The 18,903-nt window shown below is 46.5% G+C and overlaps 1 protein-coding gene across 1 annotated transcript in view; it reads left to right on the top strand.

The window, feature by feature from the left end:
- Nucleotides 1–18,903, top strand: part of EIF3F (eukaryotic translation initiation factor 3 subunit F) — a 616,919-nt gene that overhangs the window by 478,266 nt on the left and 119,750 nt on the right. Inside the window, exon 7 of the mRNA XM_044059140.1 lies at nucleotides 10,500–10,613. Within this exon, the coding sequence (XP_043915075.1) occupies nucleotides 10,500–10,613 (114 nt within the window). The remainder of the gene's footprint in view (nucleotides 1–10,499; nucleotides 10,614–18,903) is intronic.

An 18,903-nucleotide genomic window follows, 5' to 3' on the forward strand; every position in this document is an offset into this window, starting at 1 on the left:
TGTTTCTCAGGGGCCTAAAGGTGTTAAGGCCTCTGTTGTTAAAAATCCTGTTCCCTCTGATAAAGAGGCAAGGGCTTTGGATAGATGGGGAAAGAAAGTGTATACTTCCACTTTAGCCATGAGGGCGTTGAATTGTCAGTTTCACATGCTAAAATATCAAAATTATCTCCTTACACAATTGAAATCTAAGGTGGATGCTCTGGCGGAAGGTATTGAATGTAAAGAGTTGCATGATTTAGTTCATGTGTCTGAACAAGTGGGTAAGCATTCTTTGCAATGTGGTTTTGATGCTGTGCAGGCCTCCTCGAGGGTGGCTGCCACTGGATGTTCTTCGTCTTCCCTTGCTGCAGTCCTGACTATTGGGTATAGTCCGCGTCCCAGTCGGCCCGAATACCAGAGTATGACGCCGGTCATGGCGCCTTAGAGTGACGCCAGTACGTCAGGGTACTAATGCGCATGACCGACGTCATTTCCCCAGTCTTTTTTGCCGCATGGTCCGATGCAGAAGCAATTTTGCGAGTGCAGGTTGGCGTTCTGAGATTTTCCAAACCGGAGTTTCAGACCGAGTACAGAGTTGGCTAAGTAACCCCGTTGGGGAACATTTTGGTTTTTTCTTGCCTCAGTATTTTACCGGATGTCAGAAAAAGTGAATAACTGTATTTCTTGTGGGAAGCAGATACCGCACAGGGATTATCATACATTGTGTATACCTTGTTTAGGGCCTGAGCACGACGTTGTTGGTTGCCGCTCTTGTGCTAGATTTAACAAGCGCACTATTAAGAGGAGGCTTGATTGTGCTAGGTTAGTGTTTGGAAGGCGTAATTATACTATGCCGCCGGATGCTCCGACGCCTGCTTCATCTAAGAAGCGCAAGGACAAAACAGTGAAGTCTAGGGGTGAGGAACCGGCAGTCCCGGACGTCGGTCCTTTAGAAGGCTCAGGGGAGCCAGAGGTTTTGCCAGGAGTCTCTATGGAGTCTCAGGCAGATACTTTACTGTTACAGGATGTGCCCTCTCAGGAGGTAGGCTCCCAAGGTAGTTAGGGCCTCTCCTTCTGTTGCCAAAGCCTCTTTTAGAGGAAGGCCAAGTTCAGCTTCTGTAGGGGTTTCTCCTAGCATTTCGGGCTCTGTGCCTAAGAAACATATGCTTAAAATGGCAGAAGATTTGATTACTCTGATTAGAGGTTCTATGCCCCCACCTGATAAGAGGCCTAGGGTGGAACAGGAGTTTGATAGTTTTGAACAGTGTTCACAGGCTTCAGAGTCTTCTGTGGAAGACTTGCAAGAGTTTCCTGCTTATTCTGATTCTGATGTGGATGATTCTACTCCTTCAGCTTCTCCTCCTGAGGATTTTTCATTTTCAGAGACTCTTCACTCCATGAGGGAGCACTTTAAATGGGAAGGCTTAGGGAATTCTTGTTTTTGCCTCAGCATAGGCCCTTAGCTATTCCTCCTGTGTTGAATGTGGTGGAGGATGTTTTTGCAGAGGCCTCTCTGAACCCTGACTCCTTGCCTCCTGCTCCTGTTAAGCCGGATAGGTATTATAGGGTGCCCGAAGCTCATAAGTATTTGTTTAAGAGTCCCAGGGCGGACCCAGAAACTGTTTCTCAGGGGCCTAAAGGTGTTAAAGCTTCTGTGGTTAAAAATCCTGTACCCTCTGATAAAGAGGCAAGGGCTTTGGATAGGTGGGGTAAGAAAGTATATACTTCTTCCACTCTAGCCATGAGGGCATTGCATTGTCAATTTCATATGCTGAAATATCAGAATTATCTCCTTTCACAATTGAAATCTAAGGTGGATGCTTTGGCGGAAGGTATTGAGTGTAAAGAATTGCTGGATTGGGTTCATGTGTCTGAACAAGTGGGTAAGCATTCTTTGCAGTGTGGTTTTGATGCTGTTCAGGCCTCCTCGAGGGTGGCTGCTACTAGTTCTGTTCTTCGCAGACATGCATGGTTGAAGGATCAGAATTTAGCTGAGCATGTTAAGACCAGGATGTTGGACCGCCTGTGGAAGCAGTTTTAAAGAAAATGGAGGACAAAGCTAAGTCTATGCAGACTGTTAAAGATTTTTTGCAGGTGCAGCCTCCGAAGTTTAGTAGAAATTGGCCTGCTAAGGGGTGGACATATCCTGCTTATGGTTCCCAGTCTAGGGGTAGATCTAGACGTGGTAGGGGCAGGGCTCAAGGTTCGTTTAGGCCTAGATCAGACAGTTCACCTGCTCAGACTTCTGGTGAGGGCAGGGGTCAGTCCTTTCGTAAGCAGACCCAATGACCTGCCTTTTCAGCTGCCAGTGGACTCGCCTGGCAGCTCCTTTGGGAGGAAGATTGTCTCTTTTCAAAGAAAATTGGGATTTAATCACTCAAGACAGATGGGTGCTGGATATCATTCATCACGGTACAGATTTTATTTCCACACAATGCCCCTTTCAAAGGCATGCCAGATGTTCCTCCTCCACAAAGAAAAGAGGCTCTCAAGCAAGTTTCTCAGTTACTCCAGATAGGGGCTATTCAGCCAGTCCCTGTGTCAGAAAGGGGCTTCGGATTTTATTCTCGCCTGTTCCTAGTACCAAAGAAGGGGAACACGTGGAGACCAATTTTGGATTTATCTATCCTCAACACTTATCTGGACATTCCCAAGTTCAAGATGTTGACGTTACAACAACTGTTACCTCTGCTGGGCAAGGATCACTGGATGGTAACTTTGGATCTCAAGGAAGCTTACCTTCATGTGCCCATAAGGCTAAGTTGCAGAAAGTATCTGCGTTTCAACTGGAGATTTTCATTATCAGTTCTCTGCATTGCCCTTTGGCTTATCTACTGCCCAGAGTATTCACAAAGGTTCTGGCTCCAGTGATAGCTTACTTCAGGCTTCAAGGCATTCAAATTTATCCTTACTTGGACGACTGCCTGATTCTGCCTCAAGATAAAGAACACCTTCTACAGCATCTGGAATATGTCATAGCAGTGCTAAGATGCCTAGGGTATTCTGTGAACGAAATAAAGTCCAGTCTAGTACCCTCTCAAGACATGTGCTTTCTGGGTGTGAGACTGAATACAGCAGCCCAGATGGCCTTTTAACCCCGGACAAACAAAAGAGTCTGTCATTTTACTTCCATCAACTATCTCATCAGTCCGTGCTGACTGCAAGGACAGTCCTTCAAGCATTAGGGTTCATGGCATCTTGTATTCTGGTGCTTCCCAATGCCAAACTGCATATGAGGAAGCTGCAATGGTTTCCCAAAATGTATGGACACAGCACTGCCAAGATTTGGACACTGTCATTCAAATAATACCTTGCCTTCAAAAGGAATTCTTGTGGTGGGCTCAGGAATGTCACCTAAACAAGGGACTCTCTGTGACCCGCCAGAGGCGAGTCAGATTTTAACGACAGATGCCTCGGACACTGCTTGGGAGCTCATCTAAATGGAAAGTGGATACAAGACAAGTGGCCTGCCAGACTACAGCATCTACATATCAACATGAAGGAGATGTTAGCAGTCCAGCTTGCATTGATGGCGCTCAAGGAGTTACTTCTTACAGGGCAGATGTTGATTCTGACAGACAACACAACTGTCATGTGGTACATCAACAAGCAAGGGGAACACATTCTTATCCTCTATGCAGGCAAGCAATGATTTTATGGGAGACTGCTTAAGCCTGCAACTGACTCTTCAGGCAAGGTTTCTGCCAGAGCACAGAACTCCCTAGCAGATGTATTAAGCAGACAAATCATGGATCCCCACGAAAGTGGAAACTGGATCTTCATGTATTTCAGAAATTGACAGTGTCATGGGGAACTCCAGACATAGATCTGTTCACTTCTCCACTAAACCACCACGTGCCAAAGTATTGCACAAAGGGGTTTCATCACACAGCCTGGAAAGTGGATGCTCTGTCTTTCAGCTGCAAAACCGTTCATGTCTATGCTTTTCTTCCTACACCTCTTCTTCCAAAGGTATTACTAAAGGTCAGCCTTTCTCGCTTCTTAAAGCCTGTATTTGATTTTAGATGAAGGTAAAGTTTGTTTCTAAAAGTGCATTTATTTACATTTACTATTTATATATATATATATTTTTTTTTGCTCCCATTTGGGGCACCTGACATCTGGGGCAAGAAAAACTGAATAAAATGGTGTCTGCTGCATGTTTTATACTCCTGATGACCCGCCGCTATGGAAGAAGACAGCAACAGACGAGGACCCAAGACTGTTATTCAGGGTCGACTGAGGGCAACCTGCCAGCAGATTACCCAAATGTAATGACTGCAACAGTGAATACACTCTAACATCTACATTTATGGTAAGTGTACACAACTGTACTGTCTGACAAAGATTAAATTTTTTAGGCCAGAATTTCCAAAAGGTAGGTTTGGTCAAAAACATTTTCAAGATCACCAAAAAACACCATCCCAATGGTGAAACATGGTGGTGGCAGTATCATGCTTTGGGGTTGCTTTTCAGCTGGAACTGGGGCTTTAGTCAAGGTGGAGGGAGTTGTGAACCATTCCAGTCACTTTTGGTCTAAACTTTCCGGCGTCTGCTAGGAAGATGAGGAATTTCACCTTTCAGCACGACATTTACCCCAAGCATACATCCAGATCAAAAAATTGGCTTCACCAGAAGAAAATTAAAGATGTTCTTCATTCCACATTGCTGCAGTCCTAACCATAGGGTAGTCCGCTGTCCAGTCGGCCCGAATACCAAAGTGATGGCTGATCGCCGGTCAAGGCGCATTAGACTGATGTCAGGACGCCAGGGTACTACGCGCATGACCGACGTCATATCCTCAGTCTTTTTGCCGCATGGTCCGATGCAGAAGCAGTTTTATGAAAGTGCAGGTTGGCGCTCTGAAATTTTCTGAAGTCGGAGTTTCAGACCGAATCAAAGTTGGTTGGTACCCGTTGGGGAACATTTTGGTTTTTCTTGCCTCAGTATTTAAACGGATGTCAGAAAAAGTGAATAACTGTATGGCTTGTGGGAAACAGATACCTCATAGGGATTATCATACTTTGTGTATACCTTGCTTAGGGCCTGAGCACGACGCTGTTGGATGCCGCCTTGTGCTAGATTTAACAGACGCCACTATTAAGAGAAGGTTAGACTGTGCCAGGTTAGTGTTTGGGAAGCGCCAGGACTATAAATGCCGCCGGATGCCTCCGACGCCTGCTTCGGCCCAAAAAGCGCAAGGACAAAGCAGCTAAGCCTAGAGTTGAAGAACCGCAGTCCCGGACGCCGGTTCTTTAGAAGGCTCAGTGAGCCAGAGGTTTTGCCAGGAGTTTCTTTGAGTCTCAGGCAGAGACTTTACTGTTACAGGACGTGCCTCTCAGGAGGTAGGCCAGGCTGAGGGCTTCTCAGGCAGCTGTTCTTCCCTCTCTTCCTAAGGTGGTTAGAGCCTCTCCTTCTGTTTCCAAGACTTTTGAGGGGCAGGCCAAGTTTAGCTTCAGTGGGGGCTTCCTCCTAGCACTTCAGGTTCTGTGCCTAAGAAACATATGCTTAAAATGGCAGAGGATTTGATTACTATGATTAGAGGTTCTATGCCCCCTCCTGATAAGAGGCCTAGGGTGGAGCCTGAGTTTGAGAGTTTTGGACAGTGTTCTGGGGCTTCTGAGTCTTCGGGTTGAAGACGTGCAGGAGTATCCTCCTTATTCTGATTCTGATGTGGATGATTCCACCTTCAGCCTCCTGAGGATTTCTCATTTTCAGAGACTCTGCATTCCATGCGGGAGCATTTTAAATGGGAAGGCCAAGATTTCTCTGATTCCAGGAAGAGGCTTAGGGAATTCTTGTTTTTACCCCAGCATAGGCCCTTAGCTATACCTCCTGTGTTGAATGTGGAAGATGTTTTTGCAGAGGCTTCCCTGAACCCTGATTCTTTGCCTCCTGCCCCTGTTAAACCTGATAGGTACTATAGGGTGCCTGAAGCTCATAAGTATCTTTTTAAGAGTCCTAGGGCAGACCCGGAAACTGTTTCTCAGGGGCCTAAAGGTGTTAAGGCCTCTGTTGTTAAAAACCTGTTCCTCTGATAAAGAGGCAAGGGCTTTGGATAGATGGGGAAAGAAAGTGTATACTTCTTCCACTTTAGCCATGAGGGCGCTGAATTGTCAGTTTCACATGCTAAAATATCAACATTATCTCCTTACACAATTGAAATCTAAGGTGGATGCTCATGGAAGGTATTGAATGTAAAGAGTTGCATGATTTAGTTCATGTGTCTGAACAAGTGGGTAAGCATTCTTTGCAATGTGGTTTTGATGCTGTGCAGGCCTCCTCGAGGGTGGCTGCCACTGGTTCTGTTCTTCGCAGGCACGCCTGGTTGAGGGATCAGAATTTAGCTGAGCATGTTAAGACAAGGATTTTAGATGCTCCTTTACAGTCTGATATGTTGTTTGGTTCGCTTGGAAGCAGTTTTAAAGAAAATGGAGGACAAGGCTGAGTCTATGCAGACTGTTAAAGATTTTTGCAGGTGCAACCTCCAAAGTTTAGCAGAAATTGGCCTACTAAGGATGGACATATCCTGCTTATGATTCCCAGTCTAGGGGTAGGTCTAGACGGGTAGGGGCAGAGCTCAAGGTTCTTTTAGGCCTAGAACAGGAGTTCTCCTGCTCAGACTTCTGGTGAGGGCAGGGTCAGTCCTTTCAGAACAGACCCAATGACCTGCCTTTTCAGCTGCCAGTACATTCTCGCCTGGCAGCTCCTTTGGGAGGAAGGCTGTCTCTTTTCAAAGAAAATTGGGATTTAATTACTCAAGACAGATGGGTTTTGGATATCATTCACCACGGTTACAGGTTTTATTTCCATACCTTGCCCCCTTTCAAAGGCATGCCAGACGCTCCTCCTCCACAAAGAAAAGAGGCTCACAAGCAAATTTCTCTGTTACTCCAAATAGGGGCTATTCAGCCAGTACCTGTACCAGAAAGAGGCCTAGGATTTTATTCTCGCTGTTCCTAGTACCAAAGAAGGGGAACACGTGGAGACCAATTTTGGATTTGTCTATCCCCAACACTTATCTGGACATTCCCAAGTTCAAAATGTTGACGTTACAACAGCTTTTACCTCTGCTGGGCAAAGATCACTGGATGGTAACTTTAGATCTCAAGGAAGCTTACCTTCATGTGCCTATCAGACTAAGTTGCAGAAAGTATCTGCGTTTTCGAGCTGGAAATTCTCATCAGTTCTCTGCATTGCCCTTTGGCTTATCTACTGCGCCCAGAGTATTCGCAAAGGTTCTGGCTCCAGTGATAGCTTACTTCAGGCTAAAAGGAATTCAAATCTATCCTTACTTGGAGGACTGCCTGATTCTGGCTCAAGAAAAGGAAGACCTTCTACAGCATCTGGAATATGTCATAGCAGTGCTAAGATGCCTAGGGTATTCTGTGAACGAAATAGTCCAGTCTAGTACCCTCTCAAGACATGTGCTTTCTGGGTGTGAGACTGAATACAGCAGCCCAGATGGCCTTTTTAACCCCGGACAAACAAAAGAATCTTTCCAGTTATTTCCACCAACTATCTCTTCAGTCCGGGCTGACTGCAAGGACAGTCCTTCAAGCCTTAGGGTTCATGGCATCTTGTATTCTGGTGCTTCCCAATGCCAAACTGCATATGAGGAAGCTGCAATGGTATCTCAAAAATGTATGGACACAGCACTGCCAGGATTTGGACACTGTCATTCAAATAATACCTTGCATCCAAAAAGAATTTTTGTGGTGGGCTCAGGAATGTCACCTAAACAAGGGACTCTCTGTGACCCGGCCAGAGGCGAGTCAGAAAATGGAAAGTGGATACAAGACAAGTGGCCTGCCAGACTACTGCATCTACATATCAACATGAAGGAGATGTTAGCAGTCCAGTTTGCATTAATGGCTTTCAAGGAGTTGCTGCTTCCGGGGCAGGTGTTGATTCTAACAGACAACACAACTGTCATGTGGTACATCAACAAACAAGGGGGAACACATTCTTATCCTCTATGCAGGCAAGCAATGATTTTATGGGAGACTGCGCTCAGCTTGCAACTAACTCTTCAGGCAAGGTTTCTGCCGGGAGCACAGAACTCCTTAGCAGATGTGTTAAGCAGACAAATCATGGATCCCCACGAGTGGAAACTGGATCTTCATGTATTTCAGAAATTGACAGTGTCATGGGGAACTCCAGACATAGATCTGTTCGCTTCTCCACTAAACCACCAGCTGCCAAAGTTTTGCACAAAGGGTTTCATCACACAGCTTGGAAAGTGGATGCTCTTTCTTTCAGTTGGAAAAATCTTCATGTATGCCTTTCCACCTCTGCCTCTTCTCCCAAAGGTGCTCCTAAAGGTCAGACAAGACAAGCCAAGGATGATTTTAATAGCTCCAGATTGGCCTCGCAACACTGGTACCCACTACTAAGGAGTCTGGTAAGGAAGCCTCCATGGCCTTTACCTTTGATTCCACACCTGTTATCTCAGAAGGACGGTCACCTGCTCAATGTCAAACTTCACTCTCTTCATCTAACAGCCTGGCATATTCTGTTTTGAAACACAGCAGGTCTCAACTTCCTCAACAAGTTTTAAATGTGATTATGGAAGCCAGAAGACCTAGTACAAGGAAAGTGTACGCAGAAAAATGGAAGAGATTTTTATTTTGGAGTGCAGCAAAGAATTTGGAGATTTCTGAGCCTAATTTGAGTGTGGCTCTTCAATATCTTACGGAGTTATTGGACAAAGGTTTGTCCTTCTCTTCCATTAAGATTCATGCTGCAGCAATTTCAGCTCACTATGATTGTGACCCACCATTGTTTTCGCATCCTTTGTTCAAGCAGTTTCTTAGAGGGGCAAAGAATATAAGACCCCACGAGAGCTCCTACTCCTGCTTGGGATCTCAATTTTGTGTTGGAAAAACTTACTCTACAACCTTTTGAGCCTCGGTTACTGCTGAATTGAAATACTTGTCATGGAAGACTGCTTTTGTTGGCTATTACTTCTGCAAGAAGGGTTTCTGAGTTGCAGGCCCTTATGGCAGTAGAGCCTTTTGATTTTCCATAAGGATAGGGTATCATTACGCACTAATCCTTCCTTTATGCCTAAGGTGGTTTCTAGTGTGGCTTTAAACCAAACTATTCATTTGCCTACTTTCTATGCAGATCCCCAAAATAAGGGAGAAAAGATTTTGCACACTTTGGATGTACATAGGCAGTTGCGTTATTATTTAAGCAGGACTAAGGATTTCAGGCAGTCTCAGCAGTTGTTTGTTTCTTTTGCTTTGAGTTCTCAGGGCAAGCCTGTGTCTAAGCAAACTATTTCTAAGAGGATTGAGGTTTGCATTTCATTTTGTTATTCCCATCATGGCAAGGAGATTCCAGCTGGGATTAGGCCTCATTCCACTAGGGCTACTGCCACTTCTACAGCATTTCTAAGGGGTGGCAACTAAGGATATTTTGGAGGCAGCTACTTGGAGTTCAGTGCATACTTTCTCTAAGCATTACCACCTTCCTCTCTACTCTAAATCTAGGGCTGGTTTTGCCACAGCTATTTTGCAAGGCATGTTGACAGCTCCTGCTTCCTTATGATTTGCCAGCCTCCCTTACCTCTGCTTTGGGATTCTACCCAATGGTTAGGACTGCAGCAATGTGGAATGAAGAACATAGTACAGTTTTGTACCTACCATAAATGTAGATGTTCGAGGATCCACATTGCTGCAGTCCAATTTACCCTCCCTCCTTCCCCTCTGTGTTTAGGGGTGGTGGTGTGGGTTAGGCTATATTCTTGTAAATTTGTATATATTGTATATATGTTTGGTGCAGGGTTTTTTGGTGTTTTTGGTTTAGGCCTTGTCTTTTTAGGGTCTTCTGACATCTGGGGCAAGAAAAGACTGAGGATATGACGTCGGTCATGCGCATTAGTACCCTGACGTCCTGACATCAGTCTAATGCGCCTTGACCGACGTCAGCCATATACTTTGGTATTCGGGCCGACTGGACAGCGGACTACCCTATGGTTAGGACTGCAGCAATGTGGATCCTCGAACATCTACATTTATGGTAGGTACAAAACTGTACTTTTTGGAGTGGCCCAGCCAGAGCCCAGACCTAAATCTAATAGAAAATCTGTGGGGTGACCTAAAGAGGACTGTGCACAAGAGATGCAGGTGTTATAGGTCACATTAAAGGTGGGACAAGTTTTGAGATTTATTCAGTAACAGGGGTGTTTAAACTTTTTATATCCACTGTATGTCCATTTATTTTTAGATGGTGATAGTACAGCTCAACCTGTGTGGAGGATTTAAATTTCCTGCCAAAGGTACATTGCTTCCTGACTTATGGCTAACTTGGGAAAGCAGATATTTGTATTGAGCTTGCTGCCCCCCCCCCCCCAAAAAAAGTTGGTTTAAAAGTGCATTAGATAACTCAACCAGGCCACTGTACAGAACTGGTATTTGTAAAATGGATTATTTTTCATTGAGTTGATGAGTAGGTGTCCTTGGGTGTAAGGTATCTCCCATGTATTGATTTGATTTTTTTTTTTTCTTTTCCAGTCTGGTAAAGTAGCAGCTGATAATACTGTGGGTCGTTTCCTGATGAACCTCATCAACCAGGTGCCGAAAATATTACCAGAGGATTTCGAAGCCATGCTGAATAGCAACATCAATGTTAGTAAATTGTTTTATGTACTTTTCCCTGGATTGAGACACTTTTTTTTCTAAATTGGGATAATGCATTTGTGATACTATCATTGCTTTTCATTATTACAACTTTGCCTCTGAGTTTTCTTGTAGGACATTTTAAAAGTGCTGTTGAGATTGACCAGTAACAAATGCTAGGGCAGTGTATTGAATGAGATTCAGACTGCCATAGCCGTGGCTATCCCTGTATCAGTACAATGCAAGTGTTCAATCTCGCAGTTTGTTCTTACACACGGGTTTGGAGCCGATCCTCGGCACAGAGTCGGCCGAATTGCAAAGCTCTGAATCTCAGAGAAGCTCGAGACCAGCCCATATCCCACAATCCACCCTGCCATTACCCAGATCTAGTTTGCTGCTGCAACAGATCGGATCGACGAGAGCTCGGACCAGATAGAAACGTGGCCTAATCTTTTTTTTCTTAGGTGTTTTTTTTTTGTGAAAAGTTTTATTTATATATATATATATATATATATATATATATATATATCCTTCGCTAGGATTAGTAATTGTTTTCCTGTTAGTTATTGTCATTGTAACTTGCAATGTCAGAAAAAGCCAAATCTGGTTTTAAAAGATGTCAGTGTGGGCAGAAACTGTCCATTACTGACAATCATGCTTCCTGTGTCTGTCTTGGCCCTCTCCATCTCCAAGAGGATTGCTCTATTTGTCATTCCTTTAGCGGGAGGGTCATGACGGATAGACGCAGGAAGCTTATTGACAGGATTGTTGAAGCCGGCCTTTCAAGAGGCTTTGGACAAGTCGGATCAGGCTTCTAAATCCTCAAAGGGGTCGAAGATGTCTGAGCCCATTTCATCGGCTCAGAGTTCATCTTCTCGGGTTCGTTCGCCGGTTCCACAGATCTCTGGGCCAAGCGTCGAACATTTATCTTTTACTGAGCCCCATATCTTGGAACCGGTGTCGGAACTGCCACCACCATCCATTCTTCGGTCGGTGCCATCTTCGGCTCCTTCGACCCGTTCTTCCAGACCCTTATCTGACACCGATGTGGATCGTGTCGTGCAGAAACTCATGGAGAACACGGCCCTTTCCAAGTTAATTGCAGTTTCCTCCCAGTTGGTGTCGAAACTAGAAGGCCTCCCCATATCTCCAACGGGTCTTCCTTTGAGACCCATCCAGATCTCGGAGCCGGGAGAAGATGACCTGATGATGGTGGAGCCCTCTGTGCCAAAACCGTCCATTGCACGATCGACACCTTTGACTTCAACTCCTTCGGAACAGTTAGGGGAGTCGCGGCGCCGACTGTCTTTGCTCTGTTCCGGGACCGAGAGTCGTACCGACCTGTCGGTGCCGACTCTCCCTCTCGGGGCCTCTGCACCGAGTGGTTCGGCACAGAGTGGTTCGGCTCCGTCCTCGGGGTCGGAGCCCACGGCACCTGGTTCTGGGATGCTTCCATGTTCTTCGGAACCGGGGGAGCCCTTAGCCAGGGGTTTGGGGGCCTTTGAACTTATGAGGAAGGTATTGTCTGTACAGACAACCACATCATTTGGGGAATCTTCTCCTTCCCCAAAAGGGCCACTTCCTGTTTCTGCTCCCACGATCCATCCCAAGCGTCAAGCCCAATTGCCTCAGCCACCCACAGAGAGGGTTCCCCCTGTTCCTTGGAGGCCTCACCAGAAGCCCCCTCTGATGAGGTCCCAAGGAAACAGTTGTGCAAGAGGAGGCACATAGATTCCCCACAGGAATCTCTAACGTCTGACACCGACTTGGATGAGGCAGAGGGGTCCCCCAAATCACCCTCTGAGGATGTGTCATTTGCAGACATCCTGGAGATCTTGAAACAGAGGGGTGATTGGCAGTCCCTAGCCCCCTCTGAGGACGAGTCGGTGCTGCTGAAGGCTTTTGGGGCTCAACCTTCTACCTCCTGGGTGACCCCGCCCTTTGATGAATTAATGGATTTGATTGCTCGAAGGGCGTGGGAGACACCTGACACAGTGGAACTAGTACCTAGGAAACCAAACAAGTTCATCACTGCCCCCCCAAGATAAATCTTCTCATCAAGGGAGTCCCTGTCGACGCTATGGTGGTGGCGGCAGCCACGAAAAAGGCGATGTCTGAGTCTTCCTCATCTGTTCATCCTCCTAATAAGGATTCTAGGACTATGGACAGATATGGGAAGCGCATTTTTAGTTCAGCGACATTTTCCATGCATTCGCTAAACTACCTGACCCATTTCACACGTTTGCAGAGGGATCTCATCAAGGAGCTGACCGATGCCCTCCAGGGTAACACAGATGCTGCTGTTTCAGATAAGGGAACAGCACAACTCAACACCCTCACATCCATAGTAAACTCATCCATGAGGCTCATCTCGTATGCAGCCGAGGGATCGAGTAGAGCTGCAGCTTCAGCGATTGCTCTTCGAAGACAATCATGGATGCGGCTGTGCTCCTTTGCGGAAGCCTTCAAGTCTTCCTTTGCCAATGCCCCTTTTGATGGTGCCACACTTTTTGGGCCCAAGGTTAAGGAGACTCTCACTCGGTGCGAGCAAGAGGGAAAGACCCTGTCTGCTGTCGGGGTCCATTTTTCCGCTCCTACTAGACTGTACCCCAAAGGGCAACGAGGCGGGAAAATGTGGTTCCGTAAGAATCAGGGATATTTCCAGACCACACAGAGTGATGCCCCCTCCAGAGGCAGAGGAGGGGGGTAGAAATGGAAGACGCCGCCCCGGCGGCAGAGGGGGTCCGCATAACCAAGGCGACATGGGATTCCGTCCCTGGGAAGCCTTTCCAGCACTCCTGAACGGAGACCCGGCTGTCCTGCTCTGGAGGAAGTCGGGGGCCGCTTAGCTTTATACCCACTGGCCTGGCTAAACATTACTTCAGATTCTTGGGTAAAAAGCCATTATAACCAGAGGATACAAAATCCCCTTCATTTCTCAACACGACCTCTACAAAGAAAATTTCCAGACGTTCCACCCCGTCTGCGAAAACTAGCAGCTGTAGAAATTTCAAAGCTGCTCGAAAACAGAGTCATCCAACCAGTCCCGGCGGACCAAAGAGGATTCGGAACTTACTCTAGGTTCTTTTTAGTTCCAAAAAAGACAGGGGACTGGAGACCGATCTTAGATTTCAGCCATCTCAACAACTTCGTAAAGAAGGAAAAGTTCCGAATGGTCACGCTTCAATCGATCCTTCCATTCTTACAGAAGGACGATTGGATGTGCTCTATAGATCTCAAAGACGTGTACTACCACATCAAAATGGCTGGACCGTCCAGAGATCACCTGCGCTTCCGGCTGGGGGCCAGTCACTTTCAGTTTCGAGCTCTGCCCTTTGGACTCACCTCAGCCCCCAGGGTATTCACCAAATGCATGGCAGTAGTTGCGGCTCACTTGAGACGACAAGGATTCCGGGTGTTTCCCTATCTGGACGACTGGCTCCTCACCGCCACCACCGAGCGTCGACTATTGCAAGCCAGAGACTATACAATCAGCCTTTGTTCCCTCTTAGGGATATCCATAAACTTCGAAAAGTCTTGCTTATCGCCCTCACAGTGTATTTCCTTCATCGGAACAGATCTAAATACACGATCGACACTATTAAAACTCCCCCCAGTAAGAGCTTCAACGCTCAAACAGCAGGTCCTACTTTTAGTCAGCAAGAAAGCCCCGGCCAAACTGGTGTTAAGTGTTGGGACTGATGGCAGCCGCATTAATTGCAGTCCCTATGGGAAGGTTACACATGAGGATTCTTCAATGACTGCTCTTTGCGCAGTGGTCGTTCCAACACCTACCCCTAACGCACGAGATCAGGATAACAGAATCTTGCAGACGGGACCTCTCATGGTGGGTGCGCGACCAGAACCTGTGGGTCGTCCGTTCGTTCTACCCATTCCAACAGCCACAATAACCACGGACGCTTCCCTGATAAGGGTGGGGGGGCCTTTTTCAGGGAATAACAGTTCAAGGAGAATGGTCCAGCACTGAGTACACTCTACATATAAATGTTCTGGAGTTGAGGGTGGTGTTCCTAGCGTTGCAACACTTCCAAGCCCTCTTACCTCTAGGGACAGTAGCAGTTCAGACAGACATGTCTGTAGTCTGGTACATAAACAAGCAAGGGGGAACCAGGTCTTACCCGTTATGCAGAGGGGTCATGAGAATTTGGCAATGGGCAGAGTCCACGGGTCGCTTTCTGATAGCAGCGCACATCCCGGGGTCATCCAACGTCATTGCGGACAGGTTGAGCAGAGCCATCCTGTTACCTCACGAGTGGTCCCTGAATTCACAGGCGGCAGAAAAGATCTTCCGCAAATGGGGCCAGCCTTGCTGCGATCTTTTTGCCTCCCCATTGAATGCAAAATGCAGAAGCTACTTTGCCCTTCTACCCCCTCCGGGGGATGTCCCCAGGGACTCACTGATACACGATTGGCCCCCGGGTCTCCTATATGCATTCCCACCGACTCCATTGATTCCCAGATTTCTGCAGAAAGCCAGGAGCCTGGAAAGGACTATTATACTCATAGCCCCATTCTGGCCTCGTCAAATATGGTTTCCCTTTCTTCGAGCTCATCAAATAGAGGAACAGTGGATTCTGGACCCAGTGCCAGACCTGCTGACACTCGTCGGGAGTTCCTCACCCGTCTCTACAGTCCCTCAAACTAGCAGCTTGGCTGCTCCGCTTCCCTGCCTAGCCAGGTCTCATCTATTCCTTCCGTCAGTTCAACACATCCTAGTTGCTTCTCATAAAGCCTCTACTACTAAGCTCTATACGAGTAAGTGGAAACGCTTTGTATATTGGGCATCTAGTCAAAACTTAGATCCCTTGGTAGCTCCTTTACATAAAATTTTAGAATTCTTATCCATCCTTTTTCACGAAGGAGCTTCTACTTCCACTCTAAGAGTACAGTTGGCGGCCATATCAAACTTCCATATTGGTGAGGGAGGTTCTTCCATTATGTCTCACAGGCTTTGTAAAGCCTTTTTGAAAGGAACCTTCCATCTTAGACCGCCTGTCAGAAAGCCTTTCTTTCCATGGAGCCTGAATTTGCTGCTGTCGCAACTCATGTTGCCACCTTTTGAACCTGCTTCGTCATGCCTCCTAAAGTTCTTGTCGTGGAAGACGCTGATGTTCTTCATTCCACATTGCTGCAGTCCTAACTATTGGGTAGTCCGCTGTCCAGTCGGCCCGAATACCAAAGTATATGGCTGATGTCGGTCAGGGCGCATTAGACTGACGTCAGTACGTCAGGGTACTAATGCGCATGACCGACGTCATATCCTCAGTCTTTTTTGCCGCATGGTCCGATGCAGAAGCAATTTTGCGAGTGCAGGTTGGCGTTCTGAAAGTTTCTGAAGCCAGAGTTTCAGACCGAATCAAAGTTGGCTAAGTACCCCGTTGGGGAATATTTTGTTTTTTTCTTGCCTCAGTATTTAACCGGATGTCAGAAAAAGTGAATAACTGTATTTCTTGTGGGAAACAGATACCTCATAGGGATTACCATACTTTGTGTATACCTTGTTTAGGGCCTGAGCACGACGTTGTTGGATGCCGCTCTTGTGCTAAATTTAACAAACGCACTATTAAGAGAAGGTTAGACTGTGCCAGGTTAGTGTTTGGGAAGCGTTGTAATTATAAAATGCCGTCGGATGCTCCGGCCGGCTTCGACTAAAAAGCGCAAGGACATGACAGCAAAGCCTAGAGTGGAGGAACAGACAGTCCCAGACGCCGGTTCTTTAGAGGGCTCAGTGGAGCGGAGGTTTTGCCAGGTGTTTCTTTGGAGTCTCAGGGAGAGACTTTACTGTTACAGGATGTATCCTCTCAGGAAGTAGGCCAGGCTGAGGGGGCTTCTCAGGTGGCTGTTCTTACCTCTCTTCCTAAGGTGGTCAGAGCCTCCCCTTCTGTTTCCAAGGCTTCTTTGAGGGGCAGGCCGAGTTTTGCTTCAGTGGGGGTTTCTCCTAGTACTTCAGGGTCTTTGCCTAAGAAACATATGCTTAAAATGGCAGAGGATTTGATTACTATGATAAGGGGTTCTATGCCCCCTCCTGATAAGAGGCCTAGGGTGGAATCTGAGTTTGAGCAATGCTCGGAGGCTTCTGAGTCTTCGGCTGAAGACTTGCAGGAGTACCCTCCTTATTCTGATTCTGATGTGGATGATTCTACTCCTTCAGCTTCCCCTCCTGAGGATTTTTCATTTTCAGAGACTCTGCATTCCATGAGGGAGCATTTTAAATGGGAAGGTCAAGATTTCTCTGATTCCAGGAAAAGGCTTAGGGTATTCTTGTTTTTACCCCAGCACAGGCCTTTAGCTATACCTCCTGTTTTGAATGTGGTGGAAGATGTTTTTGCAGAGGCTTCCCTGAATCCGGATTCTTTGCCTCCTGCCCCAGTTAAACCGGATAGGTATTATAGGGTGCCTGAAGCTCATAAGTATCTTTTTAAGAGTCCTAGGGCAGACCCGGAAACTGTCTCTCAGGGGCCTAAAGGTGTGAAGGCCTCAGTTGTTAAAAATCCTGTCCCTCCTGATAGAGGCAAGGGCTTTGGATAGATGGGGAAAGAAAGTGTATACTTCCACTTTAGCCATGAGGGCGTTGAATTGTCAGTTTCACATGTTAAAATATCAGAATTATCTTCTTGCACAGTTGAAATCTAAGGTGGATGCTCTGGCGGAAGGTATTGAGTGTAAAGAGTTGCAGGATTTAGTTCATGTGTCTGAACAAGTGGGTAAACATTCCTTGCAATGTGGTTTTGATGCTGTGCAGGCCTCCTCCAGGGTGGCTGCCACTGGTTCTGTTCTTCGTAGGCACGCCTGGTTGAGAGATCAGAACTTAGCTGAGCATGTTAAGACAAGGATATTGGATGCTCCTTTACAGTCTGATGTGTTGTTTGGTTCGCCTGTGGAAGCAGTTTTAAAGAAGATGGAGGACAAGGCTAAGTCTATGCAAACTGTTAAGGATTTTTGCAGGTGCAGCCTCCAAGTTTAGTAGAAATTGGCCTGCTAAGGGATGGACTTATCCTGCTTATGATTCCCAGTCTAGGGGTAGGTCTAGACGTGGTAGGGGCAGAGCTCAAGGTGCTTTTAGGCCTAGGACAGGAGTTCACCAGCTCAGACTTCTGGTGAGGGCAGGGGTCAGTCCTTTCGTAAGCAGACCCAATGACCTGCCTTTTCAGCTGCCAGTACCTTCTCGCCTGGCGGCACCTCTAGGAGGAAGACTGTCTCTTTTCAAAGAAAATTGGGATTTAATTACCCAAGACAAATGGGTTCTGGATATCATTCACCACGGTTACAGGTTTTATTTCCATACCTTGCCTCCTTTCAAAGGCATGCCAGACATTCCTCCTCTACAAAGACAAGAGGCTCACAAGCAAATTTCTCAGTTACTCCAAATAGGGGCCATTCAGCCAGTTCCTGTGCCAGAAAGGGGCCTAGGATTTTATTCTCGCCTGTTCCTAGTACCAAGAAGGGGAACACGTGGAGACCAATTTTGGATTTATCTATCCTCAACACTTATCTGGACATTCCCAAGTTCAAAATGTTGACGTTACAACAGCTTTTACCTCTGCTGGGCAAGGATCACTGGATGGTAACTTTAGATCTCAAGGAAGCTTACCTTCATGTGCCTATAAGACTAAGTTGCAGAAAGTATCTGCGTTTTCGAGCTGGAAATTCTCATTATCAGTTCTCTGCATTGCCCTTTGGCTTATCTACTGCGCCCAGAGTATTCACAAAGGTTCTGGCTCCAGTGATAGCTTACTTCAGGCTAAAAGGAATTCAAATCTATCCTTACTTGGACGATTGCCTGATTCTGGCTCAAGAAAAGGAAGACCTTCTACAGCATTTGGAATATGTCATAGCAGTGCTAAGATGCCTAGGGTATTCTGTGAACGAAATAAAGTCCAGTCTAGTACCCTCTCAAGACATGTGCTTTCTGGGTGTGAGACTGAATACAGCAGCCCAGATGGCCTTTTAACCCCGGACAAACAAAAGAATCTTTCCAGTTACTTCCATCAACTATCTCTTCAGTCCGGGCTGACTGCAAGGACAGTCCTTCAAGCCTTAGGGTTCATGGCATCTTGTATTCTGGTGCTTCCCAATGCCAAACTGCATATGAGGAAGCTACAATGGTATCTCAAAAATGTATGGACACAGCACTGCCAGGATTTGGACACTGTCATTCAAATAATACCTTGCATTCAAAAGGAATTTTTGTGGTGGGCTCAGGAATGTCACCTAAACAAGGGACTCTCTGTGACCCGACCAGAGGCGAGTCAAATTCTAACGACAGATGCCTCAGACA

Source organism: Protopterus annectens, chromosome 17.part0, assembly GCF_019279795.1.
Source record: "Protopterus annectens isolate FY-2018-M chromosome 17.part0, PAN1.0, whole genome shotgun sequence".
Classification (NCBI taxonomy): Eukaryota; Metazoa; Chordata; order Ceratodontiformes; family Protopteridae; genus Protopterus; species Protopterus annectens.